The sequence below is a fragment of the Lepidochelys kempii genome, chromosome 1 (genome assembly GCF_965140265.1).
Source record: "Lepidochelys kempii isolate rLepKem1 chromosome 1, rLepKem1.hap2, whole genome shotgun sequence".
NCBI lineage: Eukaryota > Metazoa > Chordata > Testudines > Cheloniidae > Lepidochelys > Lepidochelys kempii.
In genome coordinates, this window is record NC_133256.1 from 230,744,474 (window position 1) to 230,771,023 (window position 26,550).

A 26,550-nucleotide genomic window follows, 5' to 3' on the forward strand; every position below is an offset into this window, starting at 1 on the left:
GGGAATGATCACGTCCCTCGATCTGCTGGCTATGCCCCTACTTATACATCCCAAAATACCATTGGCCTTCTTGGCAACAAGGGCACACTGTTGACTCATATCCAGCTTCTCGTCCACTGTCACCCCTAGGTCCTTTTCCGCAGAACTGCTGCCTAGCCATTCGGTCCCTATTCTTCTGTCCTAAGTGCAGAACCCTGCACTTATCCTTGTTGAACCTCATCAGATTTCTTTTGGCCCAATCCTCCAATTTGTCTAGGTCCCTCTGTATCCTATCCCTACCTGCCACTGTATCTACCACTCCTCCTAGTTTAGTATCATCGGCAAATTTGCTGAGAGTGCAATCCACACCATCCTCCAGATCATCTATGAAGATATTGAACAAAACCGGCCCCAGGACCGACCCTTGGGGCACTCCACTTGATACCGGCTGCCATCCAGACATGGAGCCATTGATCACTATCCGTTGAGCCCGACAATCTAGCCAACTTTCTACCCACCTTATAGTGCATTCATCCAGCCCATACTTCTTTAACTTGCTGACAAGAATACTGTGGGAGACTGTGTCAAAAGCTTTGCTAAAGTCAAGAAACAATACATCCACTGCTTTCCCTTCATCCACAGAACCAGTAATCTCATCATAGAAGGCAATTAGATTAGTCAGGCATGACCTTCCCTTGGTGAATCCATGCTGTCTGTTCCTGATCACTTTCCTCTCGTGTAAGTGCTTCAGGATTGATTCCTTGAGGACCTGCTCCATGATTTTTCCAGGGACTGAGGTGAGGCTGACTGGCCTGTAGTTCCCAGGATCCTCCTTCTTCCCTTTTTTAAAGATGGGCACTATATTAGCCTTTTTCCAGTCGTCCAGGACTTCCCCCGATCGCCATGAGTTTTCAAAGATAATGGCCAATGGCTCTGCAATCACAGCCGCCAACTCCTTTAGGACTCTCGGATGCAACGCATTCGGCCCCATGGACTTGTGCACGTCCAGCTTTTCTAAATAGTCCCTAACCACTTCTTTCTCCACAAAGGGCTGGCCACCTACTCCCCATGCTGTGTTGCCCAGCGCAGCAGTCTGGGAGCTGACCTTGTTCGTGAAGACAGAGGCAAAAAAAGCATTGAGTACATTACTTTTTCCACATCCTCTGTCACTAGGTTGCCTCCCTCATTCAGTAAGGGGCCCACACTTTCCTTGGCTTTCTTCTTGTTGCCAACATACCTGAAGAAACCTTTCTTGTTACTCTTAACATCTCTTGCTAGCTGCAGCTCCAGGTGCGATTTTGCCCTCCTGATTTCATTCCTACATGCCCGAGCAACATTTTTATACTCTTCCCTGGTCATTTGTCCAATCTTCCACATCTTGTAAGCTTCTTTTTTATGTTTAAGATCCGCAAGGATTTCACTGTTAAGCCAAGCTGGTCGCCTGCCATATTTACTATTCTTTCGACACATCGGGATGGTTTGTCCCTGTAACCTCAATAGGGATTCTTTGAAATACAGCCAGCTCTCCTGGACACCTTTCCCCCTCATGTTATTCCCCCAGGGGATCCTACCCATCAGTTCCCTGAGGGAGTCGAAGTCTGCTTTCCTGAAGTCCAGGGTCCATATTCTGCTGCTTACCTTTCTTCCCTGTGTCAGGATCCTGAACTCGACCAACTCATGGTCACTGCCTCCCAGATTCCCATCCACTTTTGCTTCCCCTACTAATTCTTCCCGGTTTGTGAGCAGCAGGTCAAGAAAAGCTCTCCCCCTAGTTGGCTCCTCCAGCACTTGCACCAGGAAATTGTCCCCTACATTTTCCAAAAACTTCCTGGATTGTCTGTGCACCGCTATAGTGCTCTCCCAGCAGATATCACGGTGATTGAAGTCTCCCATGAGAACCAGGGCCTGCAATCTAGTAACTTCCGTTAGTTGCTGGAAGAAAGCCTCATCCACTCAAAATTGCCCTGTTCTGTTCATTCCCTCTGAAGCATCTGGCTCTGGGCTAGATGGACCATGGGTCTGACCCAGCGTGACTGTTCTTATGATCTTAATATGAAAAAGCTTTTGTCCTAGGTGGAAAAGTGAATTGGGAGGAGGAAAGAAATGCTAGGAATTATGGGAAGAAACAAAGTACACCCTTTCTTTGTTTGTGAAGAAGGCAAAACTAGGTGTTTTGGATGAGAGGATGTCTCAGGAAGGACTACATTTTTCACTTGACACAAAACTATGAAAATAAATGTACTATACTTACATGATAATTCCTGATGGAGGAGTATAGAAGCCAGTGAACCATTTTTTGTGACCAGCTAAATATTGAGGCATTAGATTATTGCAACAGCTGCTTATCGCAAAGACTATGCCCTAGCTTCACGAACAGGGTTCCTATTATCCCAAAAGGCAAAACAAGCTTCAACAAAGTACAGTGTAAAAGAAAGTAACTTTTTTGTTTCTTTTTTTGCCCTAAGAGGGTTTGGAATTAATCTATGTTGCCACCTTTTAACTTTTAAGTTCTAGCACTTTGAGGCAGGAACTAGCCCCCTTATAACAAGTAGTACAGCATTCTCCAGCAATGGTCCCACATGGAACCATATATCTTACTGTGTGTTTTGTGCCATCACTTAGAACATAGTAATACTTTTAAAAAGTGGGGAAGCTTCGGTGAATAAATTATTCTAATGTGGACATAACTCAAAGCTATGCTGAACAACCGGTAAAGTTACGGGGCAGAATGAGAGGAATCTCTAACCTGCTGTGAGACAGTAAACTTCCTATTGTCTTAATTAATTTTGATTTTCCTGCAGCCCAAGATTCCACTTTGCAAGAATGCTACAGGCAGAATGAATGTCGAGCTATAGTTAAGCATTTTCATTCAAAAGGCCTTTTCAGTTGCTTATATTTTAATTGTAAGTGAAATAGTCAGATCATATCCAAGTAGGTGATGGTGGAAATCTGGCTAATCTGGAGAAGAGATCAAGCACTGTGTGCTGTTAAAATGACTGTACTTCTGCAGACGTTAGTAGAGAATGATAATCTTTCAATGGAGTTTGCATACGAACCTGTACAATTCTATAGCAGTGAGATATAATTCTCTCAATTTCTAAACCTTTTAGTAATTTCTATCAAACTCTGTTTAATTCAGTAGAATCCTATGGAATTCATCCCTATTTGATTTTTTTAGGGTTTTTTTCCATAAAGGTACATGGTAAAAACAGTCCATGATTGTATGTTTAGAGCAACTATTTGATAGAGTGGTGTGGTGTTGAAATGGTGATGTGACTGAACACATGCCAGTATGGATTTCAGTGAAGAGTATGAGAAGACACTGCTTGATTTCCCTGGGCTTTGATTGGCTGAAATCCTTCTTTTGTCTTTTAATGTATCAGTATCATACTTACAGAACTCCGATTATTCATACCTCCCTATTTACCAATAGGGAGGTGTATCCATCTATCCAGAAGTGTTCTGTTAATTTGTCAAACTGTCATTACTTTGCCAATTGTTGGCTTATCCACTTTCAGTAATCCATTTCCCATTTGTTAGTTTTTCAATTTGTGAATTTTAAATTGACTACTTTTTAATTTTGTCACTAACTGTTAATTGACTGCCATTTACAAGGCAATTAAACTGTCTATATTAACATGACTTGCCCAAATAAATCTGTTAGTCTTTAAGATGCCACCGGACTGCTCATTGTTTTTGTGGATATGGACTAACACGGCTATCCCTCTGATAAGAGAAAGTGGGGAGTTTTAATTTTATACAAGAAACTGAAGTTAATGAATAGCTGGAACACAGGGTAAGAGTCTGGCACGCGTGGAGTTGAGAAGTCTATGGTTATTTTGATCGGTTGAAACTTGGGATTCGGCTCAGATGCCTGTTTTGATATGAATTAAAGAGGAGCAGAGAGGTGGTCCCAAACCACTGATTGTTTTCTAGATTGAAACCAACATCTTAAACTTCACCAGGAAACTAAAATAACTAAAATGGAGGTTTCTAGGCATCATCACTGCAATCGTATTTCATCCCTCTGTGAACACAGCGTGGCAGTACTGACCAGGCACAACATGCTGATTCAGGTATGGTGAGCACTTCTGACCGATACAATTGGCTGATGAGAGGCTCTTGGCCTGCACTAGGGACCTGATCCGATGCCCATTGAAGTAGATGGAAAGACTCCCACTGACTTCAGAGGGCTTTGCATCAAGCCCTAAGTCCCCTTTGCACGATTTCAGAGATTCAGAGAGCTACAAGCAAGCAGCTGAGGAAGAGCCACTCTGTAGCCAGTTACTCCCCCACATGCAGTATAGGGTGCATATCAGGGTGGGAGAAGGGGAGGGGCCGGAGTGCACGGTCTGATCCTTGACTAGAAGAGCAGTCGGTAGCACCATTTAAGCCCCTGAGTGTGACAAGAATTAGGGGACACAAACGCTGGGTAGAGACACTTTTGCCTCTTCTCCACTGAGCATGAACTTAGCACAGTTCAGGATTGAGTCCTTCTGCTTTGTCAAAGAGAACTCAATGTTCCCCACACATTCTTCAGCCACCAGAAAGGACAGCCTCAATGTTTGTTGTTGTCCATTTGCAACTGAAGTCCTTACTGTGTTTGAAGGTAAACTGGAGTTCTGTTAGGGGGTGTTAAAAGGTCCTCTAGAGATTGCACAGCCCTGTGGCTCTTTCTGTGAAAGCCAGTCATTCAAGGTTTATACAGTGCTCTAGTTGAAAATGTCTTTGTGATTTAAAAGGAATTTGGGAATGAATGCAAATGAACTGTTGGAAGCACTTAGATGGAAGATATAAAGACATTTGAATTTTCCGGTTGTAGTGAATGGAGAGAAAACGTTAAAGCTACAGAGAGATCCAGAACTGTACCATCTGATGGAGAAGATCCTATTAAGTTCACTCAAAAAAACCCTAGGCAGCTTTGATGATGACATTGTGTTCTTAGAGAGAGTTCACAGAAAGGTTTTACATAAAAGTGGGCTCAAGCTGCAAGGTTTTAATCTGAATTTTTCCCTGGGTGCTAAGATCCACACTCTTGGGTCAGACAAATCTGTAGTTTTGTAGTTACCCAGGCCAGAATGCAAGTGCTCAGCATCCATGGTCAGGGGCATGATTTTCAAAAGTGCTCAGCTCCTAGTTGGGGCAATGAATGTCCATATTTCCAAAAGAGCTCAGCACATTTGAAAATCTGGCTCTTGCTTAGATGCCTGTAAAGGATCTGAGTTCTCTTCAAAATCTGGCTCTGTCTGTGGGTGCTGAGCTCTTGAAAATCTGGGCCCAGGAGTCTTCCTTTTAGAGAAAGTAACATAACCAATGCTTCTGATAGAGAGCAGTGTTTGTAGTCACAGCAGATCCAGGGTTTAGCCAAGTAAAGACAGGTGAGCAGCTCCTATAATGGTGATTATATTTGAAACAGTTGGCTCAGTGATCCACTTAAAAAAAGAAGAAAAAGTTATTATAGGAAAGCTTTTAGTCAGGCTACACTGTACTGAGTTAAAAAAAGAACTGCCCTGAAACAGGATTGACTTTACAAATCAGTGTTGATTTTAATGTCAGGCTAGGCAAGACTCACATGTTGACTGGGGTATCTTTCTGCAGCCAGCTTGGTTCTGATGACTATATAAAGTCTAGGAAAATGCACTTCAGTAAAGACTTGTTTGTTGGAGAGCCTCTAGGCTGAGTTCCTGATTAAATTTTAAAAATACCTATAGGATTTAGCCTAAATGGGATCATTCTTTTGGTATCATAAAATTGCTGAGGCATGAACCGTCCAAATAAAAGCTCAAACTGGCCAAATACATATAATAAGCACAAACAAAAACAATTTAAAAACCACAGAAACTCTACAAAGTTACTGCAGTTGCAATTCACTCTGTAATGATGGCTGTACACCGCTCTCTCCTGAACATGCTTTGATCAGGGATCGGAAAGTGACAGCTTTCGAGATTTTGCTTGCCTGGAAATAATTGTATCTTCAGTCTTTCTGCAGTGGGTGTTTAATGCCTGTATATTCCACTGTTATCATTTAAACATACTGATACTTCATCCTAGGAATGAAGAGAAGGGAACCAGTTAAATATTTAGATCAGAGGAGGTGTGTGTCCCTGCTGAGTTGAACACCACCCAAGCTGAATTTTGGGAGGTTTCTTAACCTCTGCTCTTGAGGTCATTATGCCACCAGTGTGTTTAAACTCTTAACCGAACAATGCACTCTGGAGCATACCATTATGCTTGGTTAATTCTAGATCTGTGAGGGGACCTTACCTCAACCACCTCCCATTAAACTAAGTGGGCCAGACCAGTCCAGCATACAAAGAATGATGTCACTATTGTGAAAGAAAAGAAAAACTCAGTGGAAAGACAAGAGCCAGACCCCCAAATTAAGGATCCTTTGTCTAAATACAAGAGTAGACAGACTCTAAAAGATCAAAATGCTTTTGCCTGCCAATGTGGCATGTTATGTCAAAGATAAAAGGAAAGCTTTTTTTCAGAAGCAAGAATGTTTTGGGGAGAGAATGAAATCTTAGTGTCTATGCTGAAATGCATAAAAAACACATGTTTCTGATATGGTTTTCTCTTATGTTAAAAGGACTGGACATCTGGTTATATTTTACATAATTAAATTAAGAGACACTAAATCATTGCTCCACAAAGTGAAAGGTAGTACAACCAAGTACATCAAATAAGGTAACAATGAAATGTTTGGCAAGACTTCAGAGTAATGGAAACTCTTGCAACCAAAAGGAGGTGAAACATCTTATTGTGATATATAGGAGGCTTTAACTTCTCATTTATCTGTGATATTTCTTACTACATTTTACAGTAATACATAGTGTTCTCATTCCTGTAGATTTCTATATTTTGATGCCAAAACTCCAGATGTTTTCTAGGTAAACCTATGGAGATTATTTTATTTTGTTTTATTTCACCTTATTTACAATGCCCTCTGAGCTTTGATCACTAGGATAAAAATCCATAAACTATACAGTTTGGCTGATTGGATGTTTTTGCTCCACATTCATGATAGAGATGGGTTCACACAAACCTTGAACTGAATCAGAATCTTTGAGTTTGAAAAAGTTCTTCTACCTTTTTCATTTTTTAACTCTTGGAACACTGAGGAATTAAAGATATCTCCGATATGCTTATACATATTTTTATTTGCTCAATCTTTCCCCTTCCCCCCCATCCCACTTCAGCCTTCTCTATAACAAACCCGATCCCTTCCCTCTTCCATAATACTTCCACAACTCCTAGCCACAGGAATGTACCTCAACCAAATCCCATCCCCAGGACCAATTCCCTTTCTCTCGGTCTCCCACATCTGCCTCTTTTCACTCTGTCCTTAACCAGTTTGTTCCATCTGTCATATGTTCCCTATCCGATAGAAGTTTTTATGGTTATCTAAATCACACTGTTTGAGGTTTGCTCACCACATAAGGGCAACATTCTGGCAAGGAACCTCTTTTGCCACTCCCATACACCTACACAGTAGCCAGTCAGAACAGGCACCTAGTACTTCCTTGGAGACTTGGCAAGGAACTCAACTAACCCACCCAGCTGTGCTCCATAATCTCAAGGCCTTCTGAGTACACAGTACCTTTAACAGCAGTCGCTAGAGAAAGTGCACATTCTGCTTCTCTTCAGAGGAGCGATAAGAACCACTGCAGAACCTGTTGTAATCTCTTTCCTACCCTCTCCTCCTTCAAGATGGTACACAACTCTTCCAACAAGTCTACAAACCCCAGCCTCCCACTCAGGGAAGCATTCAGACCCCTTATTAATTAAAATATAATAATGGATGTGCCTTCGTTCAGTGTGCACATTCACAGTTTCTTGTCACATCTCTACTCCCTCCTGCATTTCTCTGACGTCGTCTTAGATTGTAAACTCCTCAAGGCAGGGACCTTCTCTTTTTACATGCTTGCAAAACACCTACTTGATGGCATTCAATAATAATTATCCATCCCTTTTGTGGCAACTGAACTTCAGTTACATTTTAAAGGATGAAAGGATGCAGTTCAGATTTAAAGTGATGAGTTGTGTATTATACATTCTGTATATGCCATCAGAGACGTGCTTGAAAAGTGGACATCAAATGTCTATTTGTATATATGTATGTATGTACCCTATATGTATTCCATTGTATGTCCTAATAACTTACCCTATATGCATTCCATTGTATGTCCTAATAACTTGCCACTACTTGGATTAAGCTCCCCAGGGAGGGAAACACTGGGAAGGAATTGTTCAGACAATCATCATTCCTCTTGTGCTGCCCTTTTGCTCCAGAGTAAAGGAAGAAGGAGGGTAACTTACTGCAGCCCTGAAAAGAGTTTTGCTTACTTCCACGCTCATGTCCAACTAAAAGGCAGTTGGCTATGGCTGTGGAGAAGCTGCTGAAGTACAGGGGTTACATGCCACTGGGGACCCGGAACTGCAATGCAGGTAGCTTTAATATGACTGCGAAAAGGTGTGGGGAGGTCTTACTATCTCTCCTGCTTGTTAGGTCCAGTAAACATCTAGCCCTATATGCTGTGACATGGCCGCCCATTGAATTTTTGGTAAATATATCAATTTAGTCTCATGAGCTTTGCCTTGCTGAAATATCTAATTGCATTATATCCCTTGTCCATAGATATTTTATAATCTGTGCTATTACTTGTATTTTATTGAATTATTTGTTTAAGAAGAAATAGAGCATATCTGTATGACTTGAATATTTTATTTCTTGTTTCATCTATGCATAGGTATGACTGCCCTAACTGGTATCCTTATTTCTTGCAGAACTGAATATTTATTATAATGTATCAAATCATTTTAAACTAAAAAAAACAAACTATGCACAAGTTGCAAGAGTTAAAAATCAAGGATTTTTAAAAATCAAAATCCCAGATCTGAGCACCTCCAGATTCTGGAGGAATTTGGATCTAAATTCATAGATGGCCCTTTTAATAATACTGTACTTACCTCTTTTCATCTGTAGAAATTGAAATGCTATATAAAGAAAGGTAAATATAATTATCATAGCCTCCATTTTACGATGAGAATGAGAAACTCAGGGACAAAGAGGTGAAATCAGTCCAGTGCCACACAGTTGATCAGGAACAGCTGGGAATAGAGGTCTTCTAATCCCCAGTCCAATGCACTACTCACTGAACCACACTGTTCCTGCTCTTTAGAATAGGCTGGATTAAGCCGCTGGACCCAAACACCCCTCAACTTTGAAGGAAGCTCAGTTCCAAATCCAAACTCTGTGCCTCCAGCTCATCTTAGAAATATGTAACAAACAAAATTTTACAGCAGGTTGTATGAAAATAATTTACAAAGGAAATGTCAAAGTACAGTATCTTGCCCGAGTGTATTACACAGAACACAATCCCTAGCAAACCAAAGGAGGTATTATGCTGATCAACCATTTTTAAGGAGAAAAATTTCATAAAAAGACAGGCAATAAGAAGCACTGATAGAGGAAGTTATATAGGCCTTATTTTATTCTAGTAACTAGAGAAGATTAAAAATCACCTATTTCAATGTACATAAAATTACATCAGCACGTTCTTCTAATAAGCCCATCTCATAATTGCTGATGTTCTGAAAACTAGCCCTGCTCAAGGTTTCTGGGCTCTGTAACCATTTGTGGAACGGACAAGAGGACACCGTCAGGTTACATATTATAAATTTGGAAGAATTAAATTCTTACAAATGGTAGGGTGTATGATTTTCTTGATATATGCGATGGAGGGGAACAAAATGTGGTAGAAAAGCACTCAAACAGGTGGAAGGAGGAGAGCCAGAGCACCACTACTTCCTTCCCTCTAGCCCCAAGCATTGTGGACGCCCCTCCACTCTATGCATGTTTGGGATCCATGGTTGGGAGGGGACAGAACTGAGGAGTAACTACTCTCTACAGCCTAATCTCCCGGACACGGGTGGATTTTCATACAGAAGTCTGCTCAAGAATTAATGCTGGTGAAACCAGCAATAATCTCCCCCTCCATGGTAGCTGTTCTTTGGGACAAAGAGAGAGGGCGGTAGACAAAACTTCTCTCCTCCTACAAAACCTTATTTCTCTAAGTAGTTCTCATTCACACAACTAATCCTACTGACCTGACCTCTCTGCTTTAGTTTCTTGATCTGTAAAATAGTGATAATACTGTTGAGAGGATTTATGATGGGTTTTTCTAAAGTGTTCGGTATTGAGCTAACTCGGTTCCCACTGAATTCAGCATTCAGTGGAAGAAGAGTCAGGCCAATACTGAGCACTTCAAAAGTACTATGAATGTGCTAACTTTTACTATGTTCTCTTCCTTTCAGTGCATTCATGTAACTTTCACCAATGCTTGGGATACTTACATTTTCCATAGTGCCAGTCAGGTTGATATTTTAAAAGACTTTCTTGATCAATCAATTTCTCTATCCAGCCTGTTCCTCCTGTTTAGCTCAATTGTTTTCAAAGGGTTAATGCTAATGATACATGTGCATTGACTGCAGAATATATCCTTAAGTCTAGCAAATGTGCCTCTAAAATGTCATTTTTGCAGTTCAAACAAAGGTCATTTGAAAACATACTTGGCAATTCATGATAATGCAACAAAACCATAACTGAAAATATACACACACACACAAATTACAGACAGAATCATGCTTTTAAAAACTGGCTGTAATTTTGTGCTTCTAATTTAGGTTTATATAACATTTTTCATGCATACGTCTCACAGTGCTTTACAAAGGAATGTAAATATCATCATCTTTGTACCACTGGGGGAGCTTGGACACAGAGAGGTGAGGGTTAATATTTTCAGAAGAGCCTAACTCACGCAGGAGCTTAAATCCGAGTGATTTTCAAGGACACTTAGGCTCCTGATTATCTGTCACTTTTGAAAACATGGCTTAGGCTCCTTAATTGCTGAGGTGCTTTTAAAAATGTTCCCTAAGTGACACAACATGTCAGTGGCAGAGTTGGGAGTAGAACCCAATGGCTTCACTTTGTGTGACATTGGAAAACTGAATTGCACATGAAAAAGCGTATGCGTGTATTCAAAGTGGGTGGCTGTGGAACTCCCAGATTTGTTTACGCAAACCAGATTTTGTTTATGCAAATAGTTTTCCACATAAAATTGTGTGCTCAGCTCAATTGTAGTGACCTTTCTGAGGCCCTTTTGAAAACGTTTCCAACTGTTGGATGGCTAAATGAGCATTAGATTCCACCAGAGCAAATATTTAGCACAATGCTCCATGCTGTAATCTTAATGCTCCAGTTAATAATGTTTTTTTGATGCAAGGAAGAAAAAACCCACAACACAGCCTTATACCTAGGAAGGCATAATGGTCTAGTGGGTAGGGACTGGACTAGGAGTTAGGAGATGGTTCTATTCCGGGTTCTGCCACTGATATCGGGCAAGCCACCCCACCTTTCTGTGCCTCTCCTTCACTGGTCACTCCTTGGAGGCTTTATCTCTTTAGGTTGTAGGATTTCCTGGGCAGAGACTGTCTCTTACTATGTGTTTCTCCAGCGCCTAGCAAAATGGGGCCCTGATCTCCGTGGGGCCTTTAGGGATATGTCTACACAGGCTGCAGCAGTGAGCCTCCCAGCCCGGGTTGACAGACAGGCTAGCTGGGCTCTTGCTAGTGCTCTAAAAGTAGCTGTGTAGACAGTGCTTTGACGTTGTGCCTAGGTGTCAAGCTGACTTCAGAGCCTGAACTCAAGAGTTTTTATGCAGTTTTATTCCAGCCTTTATTTTGTAATTGCTCTATGTAATGGCTTGTGTCTGTAGGTGGTTCATAACAAGATTTTGTTGTTCGTTTTCTGTTCAAAATAATAAAAAGTCTCTTTTTAGGGTTAAACCCAAAGAAATACCCTTGTAAAAACTTCCTGGTGTGGTTGGACTGCATCTTTCCAAGGCTGTTTGGTGCTGATAGGGCACCATTGCCTATCAAAATGTCAGCAGCCCAAACTTTCAATCCTACCTGTTAGCGAGGGTGCAGAGAAGAGACTTTCAAATAACTGTTGACCATCCACTGCCATAAGTACCACAACTAAGGAGCAACTTGAAGTCCTGCTGTTACCAAACTATTTTACATAAAAATTAGTGTGAACCCTGAATGAAACAACATTCCAGATTAACCAATCCAATTCTATACTCCTTGTTCATGTGACTTACAACTGACATCAGTGGAACTACTTGAGTCAGGATTATCCTCGAGAGGGGTTTGCAAGCTTGGATTTAAACACTGGGTGATAACAGAGACACTACAAGGGACATGCAAAGACTAGCCACACGGGATACCCACTGTATATTTTGATCTCTTAGCTTCCCAAGTGCTGGAACTGAGAGCAGCAATGATCATGTAAGTTTTTCCTCTTTGAAAGCCAGATGGAGAGCACTAAAGGCCGGAGCTCATTGGGAGAGGAAGGAGAAATTGAAGAAAGTGCCATGCCTTTGCTTTCTTTCCACTTCAGTCCAACCAGGTGATGCTTCCATTTTCATACTGCTCCCACTGAAGTCAGTGGAAATAGAACCAGGCCCAAAAGAAGCAATGCTGGGACTACCTGATAAATGAGTGAACCTTCACCAAAAGAATGTTTCCATTGGAGCAAAAAATAAAATAGAATAGAAAAAAATCAACCTGGTAAAGATCTATAGCTGAATACATTTGATGTGTACCAAGCAAAAATATATTTCCCGTAACAAGAGAGTACTCATTAAAGGGAAAGAAGCCAGATTTTGGACAGCAAGTGGAAAAAAAACCCACCAGCATTAATTCTCTCCAGACCTGTGTATGAACACAGTGCATTAGAGCATTAATATTCATCCAAGACCTAGCTGTGAAGAGGCCCAAAGGGGAGGGTCTTGCGTAACTCATTTCCTGTTGGAATAGGAATACATTTTGCATGGAGCTGTGCGCCAGGCTCATTGTTGGGGTTTGCTATCCACATATGTATATGTGCAGATGTATGTCGATCATATTCCCTGAGTCTTTGGCAGTGGCTCATTAAGCCCTTCTTTTGTTTCTGTCATATCAAACTTATATAATGGGCTTTCAACTGTACTTTTAAAAGAGCTGGAATATGAACAACCATCTTCCTTCTGCTGCTCATATATGTGTATGCCAGAATTTGGCCCAAATACCTGTAAATGGAATAAAACGTGTGCCAAAAGGTTACTAACTTTACAGGTTTCTAATGCAGTATTATTTATAAAATTTTGGGTGCCATTATGCAAATAAAGAAAAGGCAGATTGAGGTGATAATAATAATGATTGAGCTCGAAAGGCAAAGGTTTGAGAAAGTTGCAAGTGACGGAAAACAGGAGGTTAGAAATGCAACCTTAACTAAAGCATCCACTGCTGCTCCCTCTAGAATACACTGCACTAAAACACCAGCTGGTCCTTATCATTATCTAAAATACTAAACGGAGGAAAGGTGAAATGAATCTTCCAACTTCATGTCTCCAAGAGGCACTTTTGGATTTGCAGGTCCCCAAACATAATTTCTTTCTTAGCCATAGGTAAACACCACACTTTGCCTCAGAAACATCAGGATTTGCACTAAGTTACAGCAATGCTGGATCTGCATTCTGGAGTTACCTTAGCAACCCTCGAATGAGAAAGTTCACCCAAATCTTAGAAAATTCCATGTGTGCTCTGCAAGATTAACAATAAGACAATGTATATTCAGCACCCCTCTTGTTCCATGAAGCACCAACTGCCCCTTGTCTTCCTATTTAAGGCCTCAATTGAGCAAAGCATTTGAGTATATACTATTTACTGGGTCCAATTAAAGACATTTCTGAGAAGGGTGTGAACTTCTGCTAAATTAGGGGCTCTATGACCCAAAGCTTATATTCTGGAAAATTTTGTCTTCTATGTCAGATCTCATTTGTTATAAGATCACATCTGCCCTCTGCTGTCCTTTTCAGACAATATGGAACTAAATCACATTCTCAGAATATAATAATTATTATTATAATAATTAAATAAAAAGTAAGAAGAGGAAAGTGGCTTTAAAAAAAACCCAAACTTTTGTATTAATCTTTTGTAGCAGTGGCTCTGAACCAGCCCTTGTGAATCTAAACACTACTGAACTTTGGGAAATTTTCTGTTCACATTCAGACCATTTGTTCCTTGGAAGATTTCAATAAAATGTACTGAATTCTGAGGTTTAACGTATAAATTGCAAGGAAGGTGTCAAATTCTGCCCCTTTAAAAATGTTCCACAAAAATAGCATACACTGAGTGATATACAGCAAAATCAGTATTACCATCATATCTGTTCTAACTAGCAGTTACCACCTGCACAGATCTCTCCCCATCCTCCAACACAATGTATTCCTTTTCTAAGCAGTAATAATTTATGTGTGAGGTTTCTGGATGTATGTGCTGCTGTTCAGGGTGGAGATGTAACCACACCAAATGAGGACCGTGCACTCTGTCCCCTACCTCCCACTCAAGAATGCCCTTCTGCAACTATAGATGTGGACAGAACCTTTTGCCTGGCCATGTAGCTACTAGAATGTGTAAGGACTCACAGCCTAGAATCCAGGTCTGCAGAGCCTGGGACAGCTGATATTCCCACAGTGCCACTGGACAACCATACAAAGCCACATCGAGGGAGCACTATGGAGAGTAGGTGCTGCAAGAAGTGCCACCCAAGAGACTCAGAGTCACAATACCCTGTAACCTTCTGATTGGCCAAGCCCCCTATTTTACCCCAGGGATTGGCCTAGGAATTTATTTGGGTAACCATCCAGACTTCGGCTTGTTGAAAGGCCAGATTCTGCTTGATTTCCAGCCTGACTCTGCCTCTGATTCCTGCCTTGATTCTAACCTGATACTGCCTCTGATCTCTGGTCTTTGACCCTGGCCTCACTCTGACCCTAACTCCTGCTTATGGAACCTCGCTCTTGCAATACCTTCAGCTCCTGCCTGGTGACTACTGTCCCTGGTGGGCAGGCCTCAGCCCAGCTGTGACCACTAGGCCAAACTGCTTATGTCCTGGTCCATTAAAGAATGTAGTTATGTGCTGTGATTATGAAAATCTGCAGCACACACGGAAAATGCTTATTTAAGAGCAGAACAACTAAATTCATATTTTATTTACAAATAAATGACACAAGGAACACTGTACTACTTGTATTGTCCATCGTCACATTTAAGTCAACAAATCCCTTATTTTTTTAAATTTAACTGAAGCTGCCACAGAATTTCCAGGGCATTGCAGAGGAGAGCTGCAGAAACAAGGGATCCTTGCTGAAGATTTGCGTTCTACATTGTTGTGCAGTAGATTGTGTAAGGCCTTGATTGTAATATCTGAAAAGAACTGTGCAGCCATTCTGAAGTTCACATAAATCTTATCAAGTAATTTCAAGGAACAGATCCTTGTGTGTGCCAAGCTATGCTTGTTGCAGAATCTCTCCAGGCCAATTTTGTGCTTCCTCAAAAGTGGATACAGCTGCAGCTGTTATGGTATAGAGCTGCCTACACCAGCTGTATACAGCTTGGAAATTCCCCCATGTAAGAGGAATTGTTAGCTGACTCTTCAAGGTAGCTTTCAAGTAGCCTTTGAGCTACTTGGAGTGGTGGAAAGTGAACAGAGCAGGGCAGAAGATATAGCATCAGAATATTTGACTATTTTCAGGAAGCTTGTGGTCAGATAAGTTAAAGTCAGGCTATCGGATAAAATCAAACTTGGAGTTTCTAGGCGAGGCCATTTTTATGATAATACAAGTCAAAAACTTTGAAACTGTTCATGAAATGATACAATTTGTCATCTGAATTCTCATGGCTCCTAAGTATCTAGTCTGACTTGCCTCAAATTTCCTAAATAATCCCACCCTGGCATAAAATCACTCTTGTAAAATTTCAGGCAAATTGATTAAACGTTGGCAAAGTTAGGAAAAGGAGGGTATAAAAATTAAAGTCAGTCAAAACTCAGAATTTCCGTTTCAAGAGAATTGTTGTCATTTCAGAATTTGTTTTTATTCTAAATCAGAGCAAAACCAAATATTTAAAAATTTCAGAATGAAATGAACATTCTGAAAAAAAAATTGAAACTTTTGTTTGGGGAAAGTTTTTGAACTTTCATATTTTTATTCTAATAGTTATTGGTTTTCCATTTTAGTATTTTTATTATTTTACATTACATTACTTGTCATGATGTGATGTCATCTTATGCATTAGGCTGGACATTAGGAAAAACTTCCTAACTGTCAGGGTGGTTAAGCACTGGAATAAATTGCCTAGGGAGTTTGTGGACTCTCCGTCATTGGAGATTTTTAAGAGCAGGTTAGACAAACACCTGTCAGGGATGGTCTAGATAATACTTAGTCCTGCCTTGAGTGCAGGGGACTGGACTAGATGACCTCTCGAGGTCCCTTCCAGTCCCACGATTCTATGACTACTAGTGACATGTCATGAAATTATGTCCAAGTAGTCTGTTCTAGTGATATAGTCTAGTGACATGATATAGTCCAAGTAGTCTGTTCTAGTCTACTTTTTTATTTTTATTTTATTAAAAAAAATTAAGGGCAGCTTCTACTTTGTAAAGATTGAAACACATCATCTTATGTTCTGGATCAAGATGGCTCCTGATTGTGTTGTAAGGAAACAGTTTGACCCTTTCTCTTATTTTCTTGTTGAAAGTGTCAAATTGTCAAACTGTTTCCTTACAACACAAACAGGTGACACTTTGAGCTACAAAATGTGGTAAGATGTTTCAATTTGTATTAGGTAGCAGCTGTTCTTAATTATTTTAAAAATGCAAATAAAAAATACAACAGTAAAATAAATTAATGGATATATAGACTATTACATAATATGTCACATGAATCTACATAATATCTCAAATTATGTCAGTAGTAACACAGAATACCATTTCATATTATGACATGACATGTCACATGACATGTAATTATGTACTACTACTATTGACATGTCATGGAATAATTTAGACAAATATATACAAATAACAAAGATACTTTTTAAATGAAAATTTGCATTTCAAAGGAAATTTTGAAATTTCCTAAAACCAAATGTTGCTAAACAAACATTTTTTGATTTTGCAGGAAGTTCATCACAATTTCACACACAAAAAATGGTTTTCTCAAAAATAACATTTTCCAGTAGAAAACTTTCCATGAAAAATTTCTCACCAGCTGTAGTCCAAATTGATCCCATAATGGAAAGTTAGTTACATCTTTACCTATGTGCCACTTCCCGATACTGAGATCCTTGATTGTCTTAAATATGGTATGCCTAAGAGGTAGTTTCTCATAGGCAGTCAGCTTTTTAAAAATCTCTGTGAAATTTTAGGTAGCATATAATGTACTCTAGCACCACATAATGGAATTAAAATATTTACCAGAATAAATTTTTATCACATATATTTTTCTTGAGAAAAATGGTTTCCATCTTCCAAGTACTGGTTAAACTGCTCCATGCCTTTTTTACAAATTATATATGCAGTATTTTAATGTTTAATAACAGTTAAACATCTATTACATAACCCATTTTACCTTAAGTCAGTGGAAGGACTTGTATTGACTTCAGCAGGCTTTGGATCAGGTGCTTAGAGACCACCTGATTCTGAGTGTGATTCTGGTGCTGTGGTTATCAATTTAGGTGTTTGAGTTAACCTCTTCCTTATTTACATGGGTTGGGCAACAGGCCTGGGCTAACAGAAACTGGATTTGGTAACTTTTAATTCCACTGGAAGGTTTACCAGGCTTTTCCTTTGGGGATTGATTAGGGTCCAGGAGTAGATGGCATGGGAGACATTTACTTTGTTAGGTGAGGATGTCATTTTGAGCTAACATGAATTTGTAATGATTGCCTAGCCCCTAGGGTTCTGGGTAGTTACTTCTATTTATTTATTTATTTCTATTCCAATAGGCTAACAATGTGTTGTGCACTTCCTGCCCCAAAAACATTACAATCTGAGAAGATTAGCAATAGCTGAGGGGAGAGGAGAAGGATAAAGCATATAAAGTTTGGGTTTTTTTAAATTCAATGTTATATAAAAATAGCACATTCCCTGCTGTGGCTGCAAAGGAAGAGAGATGGTCAAATAGGTTGAGACTAGCCACACAATAGGAGAGAAGAGCGTAGGAGCATGGAGAGACAGAGTTCTGAAGGATTAGAAAAAGGAGGACAAAAATCTTGTAAAAGGAGGAGTCCAGAAGCAATTTGCAGTTGGTGGTGACAGGGTCAGAGTGATGATCAAAGAAGCTGATCTAAGTAGCAGAGTTTTGTATGGACTTGATGGGGCTGATAATGGTATTAGGTAGGCCAAGAGTGAGTGATATTGCAGTAATCGAGAAGTGGGATAAGGGTCTGGAAAACAGTTTCAGCTGTTTAGACAGAAAAAAAACCCGACAAGATCATACAAATGTTATAGAGAAAGTGGAAAGAAATGGAAGTGGCCTAAATGTGTAGGGCTGGGGACATGGTGGAGTCTACGGTTACATCTACACTTATGCCAGCATGTAGAGTACGGCACTGCATGCCCAGCTCACACAGGTGTAAATAGAAGTGTAGCCGGAAAGGCATTGCTTAGGAAAGTAGAGTGCCTGAAATGCATGAATCTCCAGGATATATACCCAACATGATTTCTCTACACACTCAAGCAGTGCCTCCCACTGTATTCTGCTGTTTTTAGCAGTGTAGTGTCCTGCTTCCTCCCTGCTGCTGGAGTCTTTCTTCCCTACCCTACCCATTGCAAGAGACTTTCACTGTTATGTGTAGCTATACGTATAGTGCCTGTACTCTACATGTCCCCATAAGAGTAGACATAGCCAAAGATGATCTTCATTTAGTTGGTGTAGGTCCTGCTTTGAGCAGGGGGTTGGACTAGATGACCTCCTGAGGTCTCTTCCAACCCTAATATTCTATGATTCAGGATACAGATCTGAGTAACAGGGAGGATGATGGTATTGCTGGAACAGTTTGTATAGTGGGGGTGCTGAGAACCATTGTATATGAACCCTGTATATGAGGTAAACCACTTCAAGCCCCAGCACCCCTAGTTCCAGCACCGATGGACACAGATAGAACACTTCGTGGCCTTTTTACTAAATTAATACCTTTGCACGAGCCACATAGTCTACTTCTTTGTAAAATACTTGTAAATAGAACTGGAAATACATCGTTCTGTGAAAGTCAGCCATCAGCAGAGAAATCCAACTGCCAGCAGTGCAAAGCTGGTTTGAAAGTTTCAAACGTTCCCGCAATAGTGAATACTGTGAACAGGGCTTACTTGTTAAATCTTGAAAGCTGAGCCAGAGGTGGCCCAGGACTCCTCCTCCTACAGGAAGAGGAGTGTGCCCTGGCAGTAGCAGTGTAGGGGAAGGTTCTTTGTGGACATGCTCTCATTCTGTTGAGGGAGGAGTGATGGAAAAACCCTTCGACAATGAAAAAAATGGAAACATTCTCAGGGCTGACTCTTCCTAAGGCTACCCCGGTTAACTCAGTGTTGTTGATCTGAACGACTAAGATAAGTATGAATAATAGGCTATTTTTTAATTAGATCATAAATGGCATCATTCCCATCAGAACTTTCTTTAGAGTAGCTTGATAAATTGACCTTAGACATGAAATTCATGACCCCTGGACAGTATTTATGAGTTAGATTACAGTATTTAGTTTATTCCTTGTGCTTGTTTCTATGACGAAGGATTCTGTGTTTGGTGTTTCTAATATTTTTAACCCCAACTAATTCTGTTTATTGTGGTGGTTTTGGATTTTATGTTATCAAACTTCCACTATTAGTCCCCAACACTGGTCAAAGGTCAGTTTTATTACTGAGTTCTTGTTTATTTTCAAAATATTGTACATTGCAAAGCTAGATCTACCAAATTTAGGTAAATTTAACTGTGCATTCACAGGGCCTGATTCTTCCGACATATACTGATTTTGCTGTGGTGGAACTCAATAAATCTCAATATTACTACTCCTTATTTACTCCAGGGTATGAAGAGAAACCGACCCATAATTTCTAACAGCAGCAATACAAGCTCGTGCAATTTCAGATTTTTCTCAGAAATGATGCAACTGTCATGTTCTTGAATATCAGCTTTTTTAAGTGAAAAAGTTCTGGGTATGGTGGGTCCTAAAAGTATTACTAATGGGATCATGTGTCAAGAATTCATGATTATTAGAGGAACTAAACATGGTTTCTCATTATTCCTATACTGTGTGTACAAACTTAATACAGAGCCTCTAGCACGTCGTCATCATACCTTACTTAATTAACTTTCGCAAGTCAATCAGTTACTGTCAGTGTTACAGACATTTGGAAGGTATTTTCACTCTAAAATAAATACTGACAATAAAAAATCAACATTTGCTCATAGTTCCTGCACAGTGGTAGTTGAAATGCCACAGTTATTTCCTATACTAAGTACAAGGAAATACTGTGCAATGATCCCTACCACTGGTCACCTACCAGGGCCTTCTGCACCTAAGTACAGACCTCTACCACTTGAACTAAGGAAGTGATTCCATTAGTGTAACGCAATAGTAGACCATTATCCCCTGTCTAGACTAGCAACTATGATCATGGTACACACTCTACTGTATCTCAGCTTTGGTGGTGGAACCAGGGAAAGGGGGATCTAATGCTCCTGCAATGGAAATAGTGTGGGGTCTCTGTCCCTCTGTAAACTTGCACATACCTGGGGATGGGAGCGGAGGTGAGAACAGGACCCAGAGGGGCTAGAGTGGCCACCACAGGACCTAGGATCAGGCTGGGGAGCCTGGAGTGGGACCCAGGGGGGCTGGAATGGCCCCGGGAGCTTTTGGAACCACTGGGATCTTCCTTCCCAGCCAGAGGCCAGTTTCCTCAATCCTCTTCTCCCACTTCCCTGATGTGTCTCAGTACCTCCCCTCTCTCCTTCTCTAACACCTCCTCTCCCCCCATTCACAGGGAGCTTTCTGGTAACTCTTGATAAATGTTGGCTCCCAGTGACCACCACTGTAGGTCAAAGTGTGTTGAATGTTATATTTTCAGGCTGACACAGTACCATAGGGGTCAGTTGTGCCTGATAGGCACTGGACTGCATTGGGCATGGTATAAAGCCTACCTGTCCACAGTGTGCTCCCAGAGCTTCCCGCCAATGCTCTTACCTCTGTTCAGGGGCTGCAGAATACTCTCCCAAGCATGCCTGGCTCAATTTGTTTTCAGTGCAAAACAAAAACTAAGAAAAGAGATTTCAGATAGATAGAATTTGCATTACCCAGTAAGATCATTGGCACATATCCTTCTCCAGAAGTGACCAACACATAATTTAGTAACACATGGAAAAAAATCTTCTATAATGCACTGGTCCAGTTGTGCAATGCTGCGCATGGGGTGTATCTATTCTATTCTATCGAAGTTCTTATACTGCTCTCATCACTGTCGTATGTTAGCAGCTTCCCATAGGACATTAAGAACATAAAAACATAAGAACGGCCATACTGGGTCAGACCAAAGGTCCATCCAGCCCAGTATCCTGTCTACCGACAGTGGCCAATGCCAGGTGCCCCAGAGGGAGTGAACCTAACAGGTAATAATTAAGTGATCTCTCTCCTGCCATCCATCTCCACCCTCTGACAAACAGAGGCTAGGGACACCATTCCTTACCCATCCTGGCTAATAGCCATTAATGGACTTAACCTCCATGAATTTATCCAGTTCTCTTTTAAATCCTGCTATAATCCTAGCCTTCACAACGTCCTCCGGCAAGGAGTTCCACAGGTTGACTGTGCACTGAGTGAAGAAGAACTTCCTTTTATTTGTTTTAAACCTGCTATCCATTAATTTCATTTGGTGGCCCCTAGTGATGTGTCTAACCTCTGTCCTCTCTGGTTTGTTCCCTCATCCTCTCCCCATGGGGCAAATTGTATGTGCAATGGTGAGTTTTATTTTGGAAGGTTTTTTTTTTAAATGTACACACTGCTAGCTTTGTGTGTGTGTGTGTGTGTGTGTAAGTACTTCCCTCCTGACTGCTGAAGTAATCAGCTTATACTCTGAAATATGATACTTTTACCTTTCATGCATCATGTTTAACTACAGCTGTTGTTATTGATTATAAAATGATCCAGCCGCTACTTAAAATGCAAAATTAAATAGAATCTAAGTAATGAACACTAATGCTTTGGAGACTGATTGCGAACGGCTGAATTTAAGACTTAATGAGTAAATGAACCACCCCATTAAGTATTTCATTTCAGTGGTAGAGAAAGGCATCCTTGTGTACAATTTATAAATGTAGATCAGATAGCTATGTTTGTAAAACATTTGGGAATCCTTTAGGTTGGAAGGCTAAATATAAGGATCGTATTGTGTTGGGATACATTTAAGATATTTATGATTTCATATGTGAGGGCTATTATATATCTATATAACTGAACCACCAACTTCAAATATATTCACTGCCTGATTTCCTGCTTTTTCTTTCTCAGGAATTACAAGAGCTTCTTCTAGCCAAGATGAAAGCACTGGAGGCTGTTGAGGAGAAAAATCTTTCCCTGCAAAATGAGATCAGTTCACTTAAAAGCACGTTTGGAGGAGAAAAAGGGTAGGAACATTAACTAAGCAAGGGCTATTTAATGACTACATATACTCCAGTTTTGTTGAACAAAACTTTTTAAACCTTCTTTGTAACTGCAGCCCCAGGTTTTAGTGACTTGTATGGTAACCAAAGAGCATGACCATCATCATAGCTCTTAGTCCTTCATAAAAGTGCCACAGATATCAGAGGCTGAATTCTCAGGGGACAGAATGGCATAATTGTAGTGACACCATTTATTTAAAGAAATGCCAGATGATATAGCACTTGTTTACATTGTTATATGAGGAACCACTAGAAGTGTAGGAGTGTAAATGCACACATGTCCCTTGATTAACTTCCCTAAAACTTATCTCTGTCACTTATATTTTGCCTAAGCCTCCTACCTTTGAGGATCTGGACATCAGCTACTATCTACTTTTGCATCCGATGAAGTGAGTTGTAGCTCATGAAAGCTCATGCTCAAATACATTGGTTAGTCTCTAAGGTGCCACAAGTACTCCTTTTCTATCTACTTTTGGTTACCTTTGGTGCATTTTTATTTCAAGAGTACATATGAGCCTGTGAGACAGACTTTGCATCTGGATCTAAACATTCCCCAAACTTCTGGACTGGCCAGATCCAAAAATTTGATTTAAAGTCTGACTTTAGGCCTTGCTGCTGCCTCAGTTTCCCCCTTCTTTCTCAGTTAAGAAAACATCAGGCTGCAGGTGTTTCCTCAATAGCTCTTCTCTTTTGGGGAGGAGTAATGAAAAATTCCAAACAATACACATCTTGGCTGCCTGACAGATTGCTTTGGTCCCAGCGTGCTGTTTGTTTATTTAGAGCAGAGGTGGGCAACCTACGGCAGCCCGCGGGACTCTCTTGCCCAGCCCCTGAGCTCCTAGCACAGGAGACTACCCACAGCCCCTCCCCTGCTGTTCCCCCTCCCCTGCAGCCTCAGCTCACTGCATCGCCGGCACAATGCTCTGGGTGGCGGGGCTGCGAGCTCCTGGGGCAGCGCAGCTGCAGAGCCCGACCTGACCCAGTCCTCTGTGCTGCGTGGCTGGCTCCAGCTGGGCGGCACGGCTGCAGCGCCACCAGTCACCGGTGCTCCAGGCAGTGCAGTAAGAGGGGGTGGGGTTGGATAGAGGGAAGGGGGGTTCGGGGTGGTGGTCAGGGGGTGGGGGTGTGGATAGGGGTTGGGGTGGTCAGAGGGCGGGGAACAGGGGGGTTGAATGGGGGCAGGAGTTCCAGGGGGGCAGTCAGGAAGGAGGCAGGGGGTGGATGCGGTGGCGAGGGGCAGTCAGGGGACAGGGAGAAGGGATGGTTAGATGGGGCAGTGGGGGGCAGGTAGGGGATCCAGGGGCGGTCAGGGGACAGAGAGAGGGGGTGGTTGGATGGGGCAGGGGTCCCAGAGGGGCCCTCAGGAATGAGAGGAGGGATTGGATGGGGTGGCAGGGGGCAGTCAGGGACGGGGGTTCCGGGGGTGATCAGGGGACAGGGAGATGGGGGTGTTGGATGGGGCAGGAGTCCCGGGGGTGGGGGGCGGCCGTCAGGGGGCGAGAAGCAGGGGGTGGGCGCAGATGGGGGTGGGGGCCAGGGCACACTCTAACTATACAATTTCCAAAACCCAGTGTGGCCCTCAGGCCAAAAAGTTTGCCCTCCCCTGATTTAGAGTACACTATAGTAGAGTCAGTCAGCGCATTCTACATCTTAAGCGCTGATGGAGCATGATGGATATTTTAATATCCTCCCACTTAATCCAGTAGTAAAACCAGAGAAGCTTTGTCTGGACAGAGGATTCCATTATATGGTTCTAAGCCTAATACTGTTATGTCTCAGCCCTGTGGATGGTATTCACTGCCACAGAGGTTTCTTTACTAGCTAGGAGAATAAGAAGTGTTGTCTGTCTTGGAGCAAGTTTTCTGTGAGCAAGTCTTCTGGGCCAAATTCTGCTTGCAGTTGCACCTGTGCAAGCCCCTGAGTAACCTTTCTGAAGTTATTGGAATTACTTTGGATTTACACCAATATTGCTGAGATATAGACGGTAGATAATTAATTTCACTTTGAAACGCTTCAGTTTTATACATCTGCAGGTGGTGTTTATAAAACAAATGGCCTGGGCAAGTGTATCAACTTCCAGCCAAATGAAACCCAGATGGTTTCCCATTTAGGGCAGGGCAACCCTTTTCCTGAAACTGTAGCCTGAAAGCTCGAGTCACATCACATCAGCCTCAGCTGGGTTGGCAGGATCAAAAAGGTTTTCACTGGGCTATTTATACACACACACTTTTTTCTTCCTGTGTAGTTTTCAACCGATGCTACCGTACGGTAAGATTTCAAATTGAGATATTTGTTTTGAAACATCCATGTGTTGGAACGTCACATGGTTCCTAGAGTTACTTAAACAAATTCTGCTGTCTGTTACATTGGTGTAAATCTGGTGTAACCTGCTGATGGCAGTGGAGTTACTCAGGATTTACACTTGCAGAAACAAGAAGAGAATTTTTCCCATTGTCTTTAAGCGGATTGTTTCTTTGGGAGAGGTGCACAAGGGCATGTGCTGACTCATCCCTGCTGTATATATTGCTGTGCTAAATGTTGACACTTAGGGCTAGATGGTAGCTGTGTTACAGCTCTGCCTAAAGGGTGGTGCGGAGCAGCACTGCTTCAGGAGGAGCATCAGAGTGTGCCTCAGAGAGGCATAGTTTTTGCCTGGGCTTCACAAAATGGGTGTACACCTTACACCAGCTATTAGGTTAGTGTAAAATGCTCCCTACCTTCCCTCACTTCCTTTCTTCCCTGCACCCTCGTTGGCATCCCAATTAGAGGTGGGTGAATAACTGGTTTTTCAGTTTGCTGGCAGTTACGAAAAATTTGGGGGGGATCAGTTTGGGTTGAACCAAAGTTGAAACAAATATGAAAAATTTCAGCAAATCAAAAAACATTATTTTGGGTCAAACAAAACTGTGAGAACTCCTGATTTACTCCAATGTATGTGAGAGGAGTGTGAGAATATTGGGAATATGTGATTGTCCAGATAAGAATTCCACGTAGCTCACAAAAGCTTATGCTCAAATAAATTGGTTAGTCTCTAAGGTGCCACAAGTCCTCCTTTTCTTTTTGCGAATACAGACTAACGCGGCTGTTACTCTGAAACTTGGTTTATGGACATTGTTTGTAACTGTAACCATCATTGTGAATGAGATCACCCATTATGTAGCAGGAACTTGACATGAGGTTGGGAAGCTATGTCTGGAAAAGTGTGACAGAGCAATGAAAGATCAGCAGTGAATGGCTCTGCCCTTGTGAAACAATGAGATTGCTGCTGGCAGGGCCAATGACTTTGAATGGAGACACTACACAAAAATCTGCCTGGAGGGAAGGAGCTGTAATCCATCCTTCTCCCCTCCCTGTCTAAATCCATGCTTAGGAGAGCTGCAGTTTCTCCACCTTACAAAACGGTGATAGTCTTTTTTAAAGATATCTGCTTCCTAAACAAAGGAAGTCCTTTCACGGCCAGAAACAGATGACCCAAAAGGAGGAGTGGAGCCAGAATGGATTTAGCTTCCCCTAAGGATTTGGACCAAAACCAAAAGGAGGTAGATGAGATTGGGGGGATTGTGACTAGGAGCTGTTGTTTTCCATGGATCCATAACTCTTTTGTGCTTTTTAAGAGTAAAGTGTGTGTGTTTAAGAAATTCCTTTGCTAAGCCTACTTCCTTGCTTTACTACCATGGTGTCCCTGAAGGGGTTAAGTAGAAACCAGAGCTCCCATTACCATTCTGGAGGGGAAAGTGTCTATAGGTACATCTACACTGCAATAAAATATCCATATGGCATGGCCACAGCTGGCCAAGATCAGCTGTCTTGGGCTTGTGGGGTTAAAAATTGCAGTGTAAATGTTTGGGCTTGGACTGGAGCCCGGGCTCTGAAACTGGTGTGGGGCCTGGGTCTCAGAACCTGGGGTCCAGCCCAAGTCTCAATGTCTACATTACAATTTTTAGCCCCTCAGATAAAATGCTATGAGCCAAAGTCA

The 26,550-nt window shown here is 41.6% G+C and overlaps 1 protein-coding gene across 12 annotated transcripts in view; it reads left to right on the forward strand.

Moving 5' to 3' along the window:
• Positions 1 to 26,550, forward strand: part of LMNTD1 (lamin tail domain containing 1) — a 295,913-nt gene that overhangs the window by 204,534 nt on the left and 64,829 nt on the right. For all 12 annotated transcript variants that reach the window (XR_012155635.1, XR_012155637.1, XR_012155636.1 and 9 more), the window contains one exon: positions 22,423 to 22,538. Coding sequence is in view for 9 of the 12 variants with exons in the window: in XM_073317668.1 (XP_073173769.1) it covers positions 22,423 to 22,538 (116 nt within the window). In the remaining 3 variants the exon portion in view is untranslated. The remainder of the gene's footprint in view (positions 1 to 22,422; positions 22,539 to 26,550) is intronic.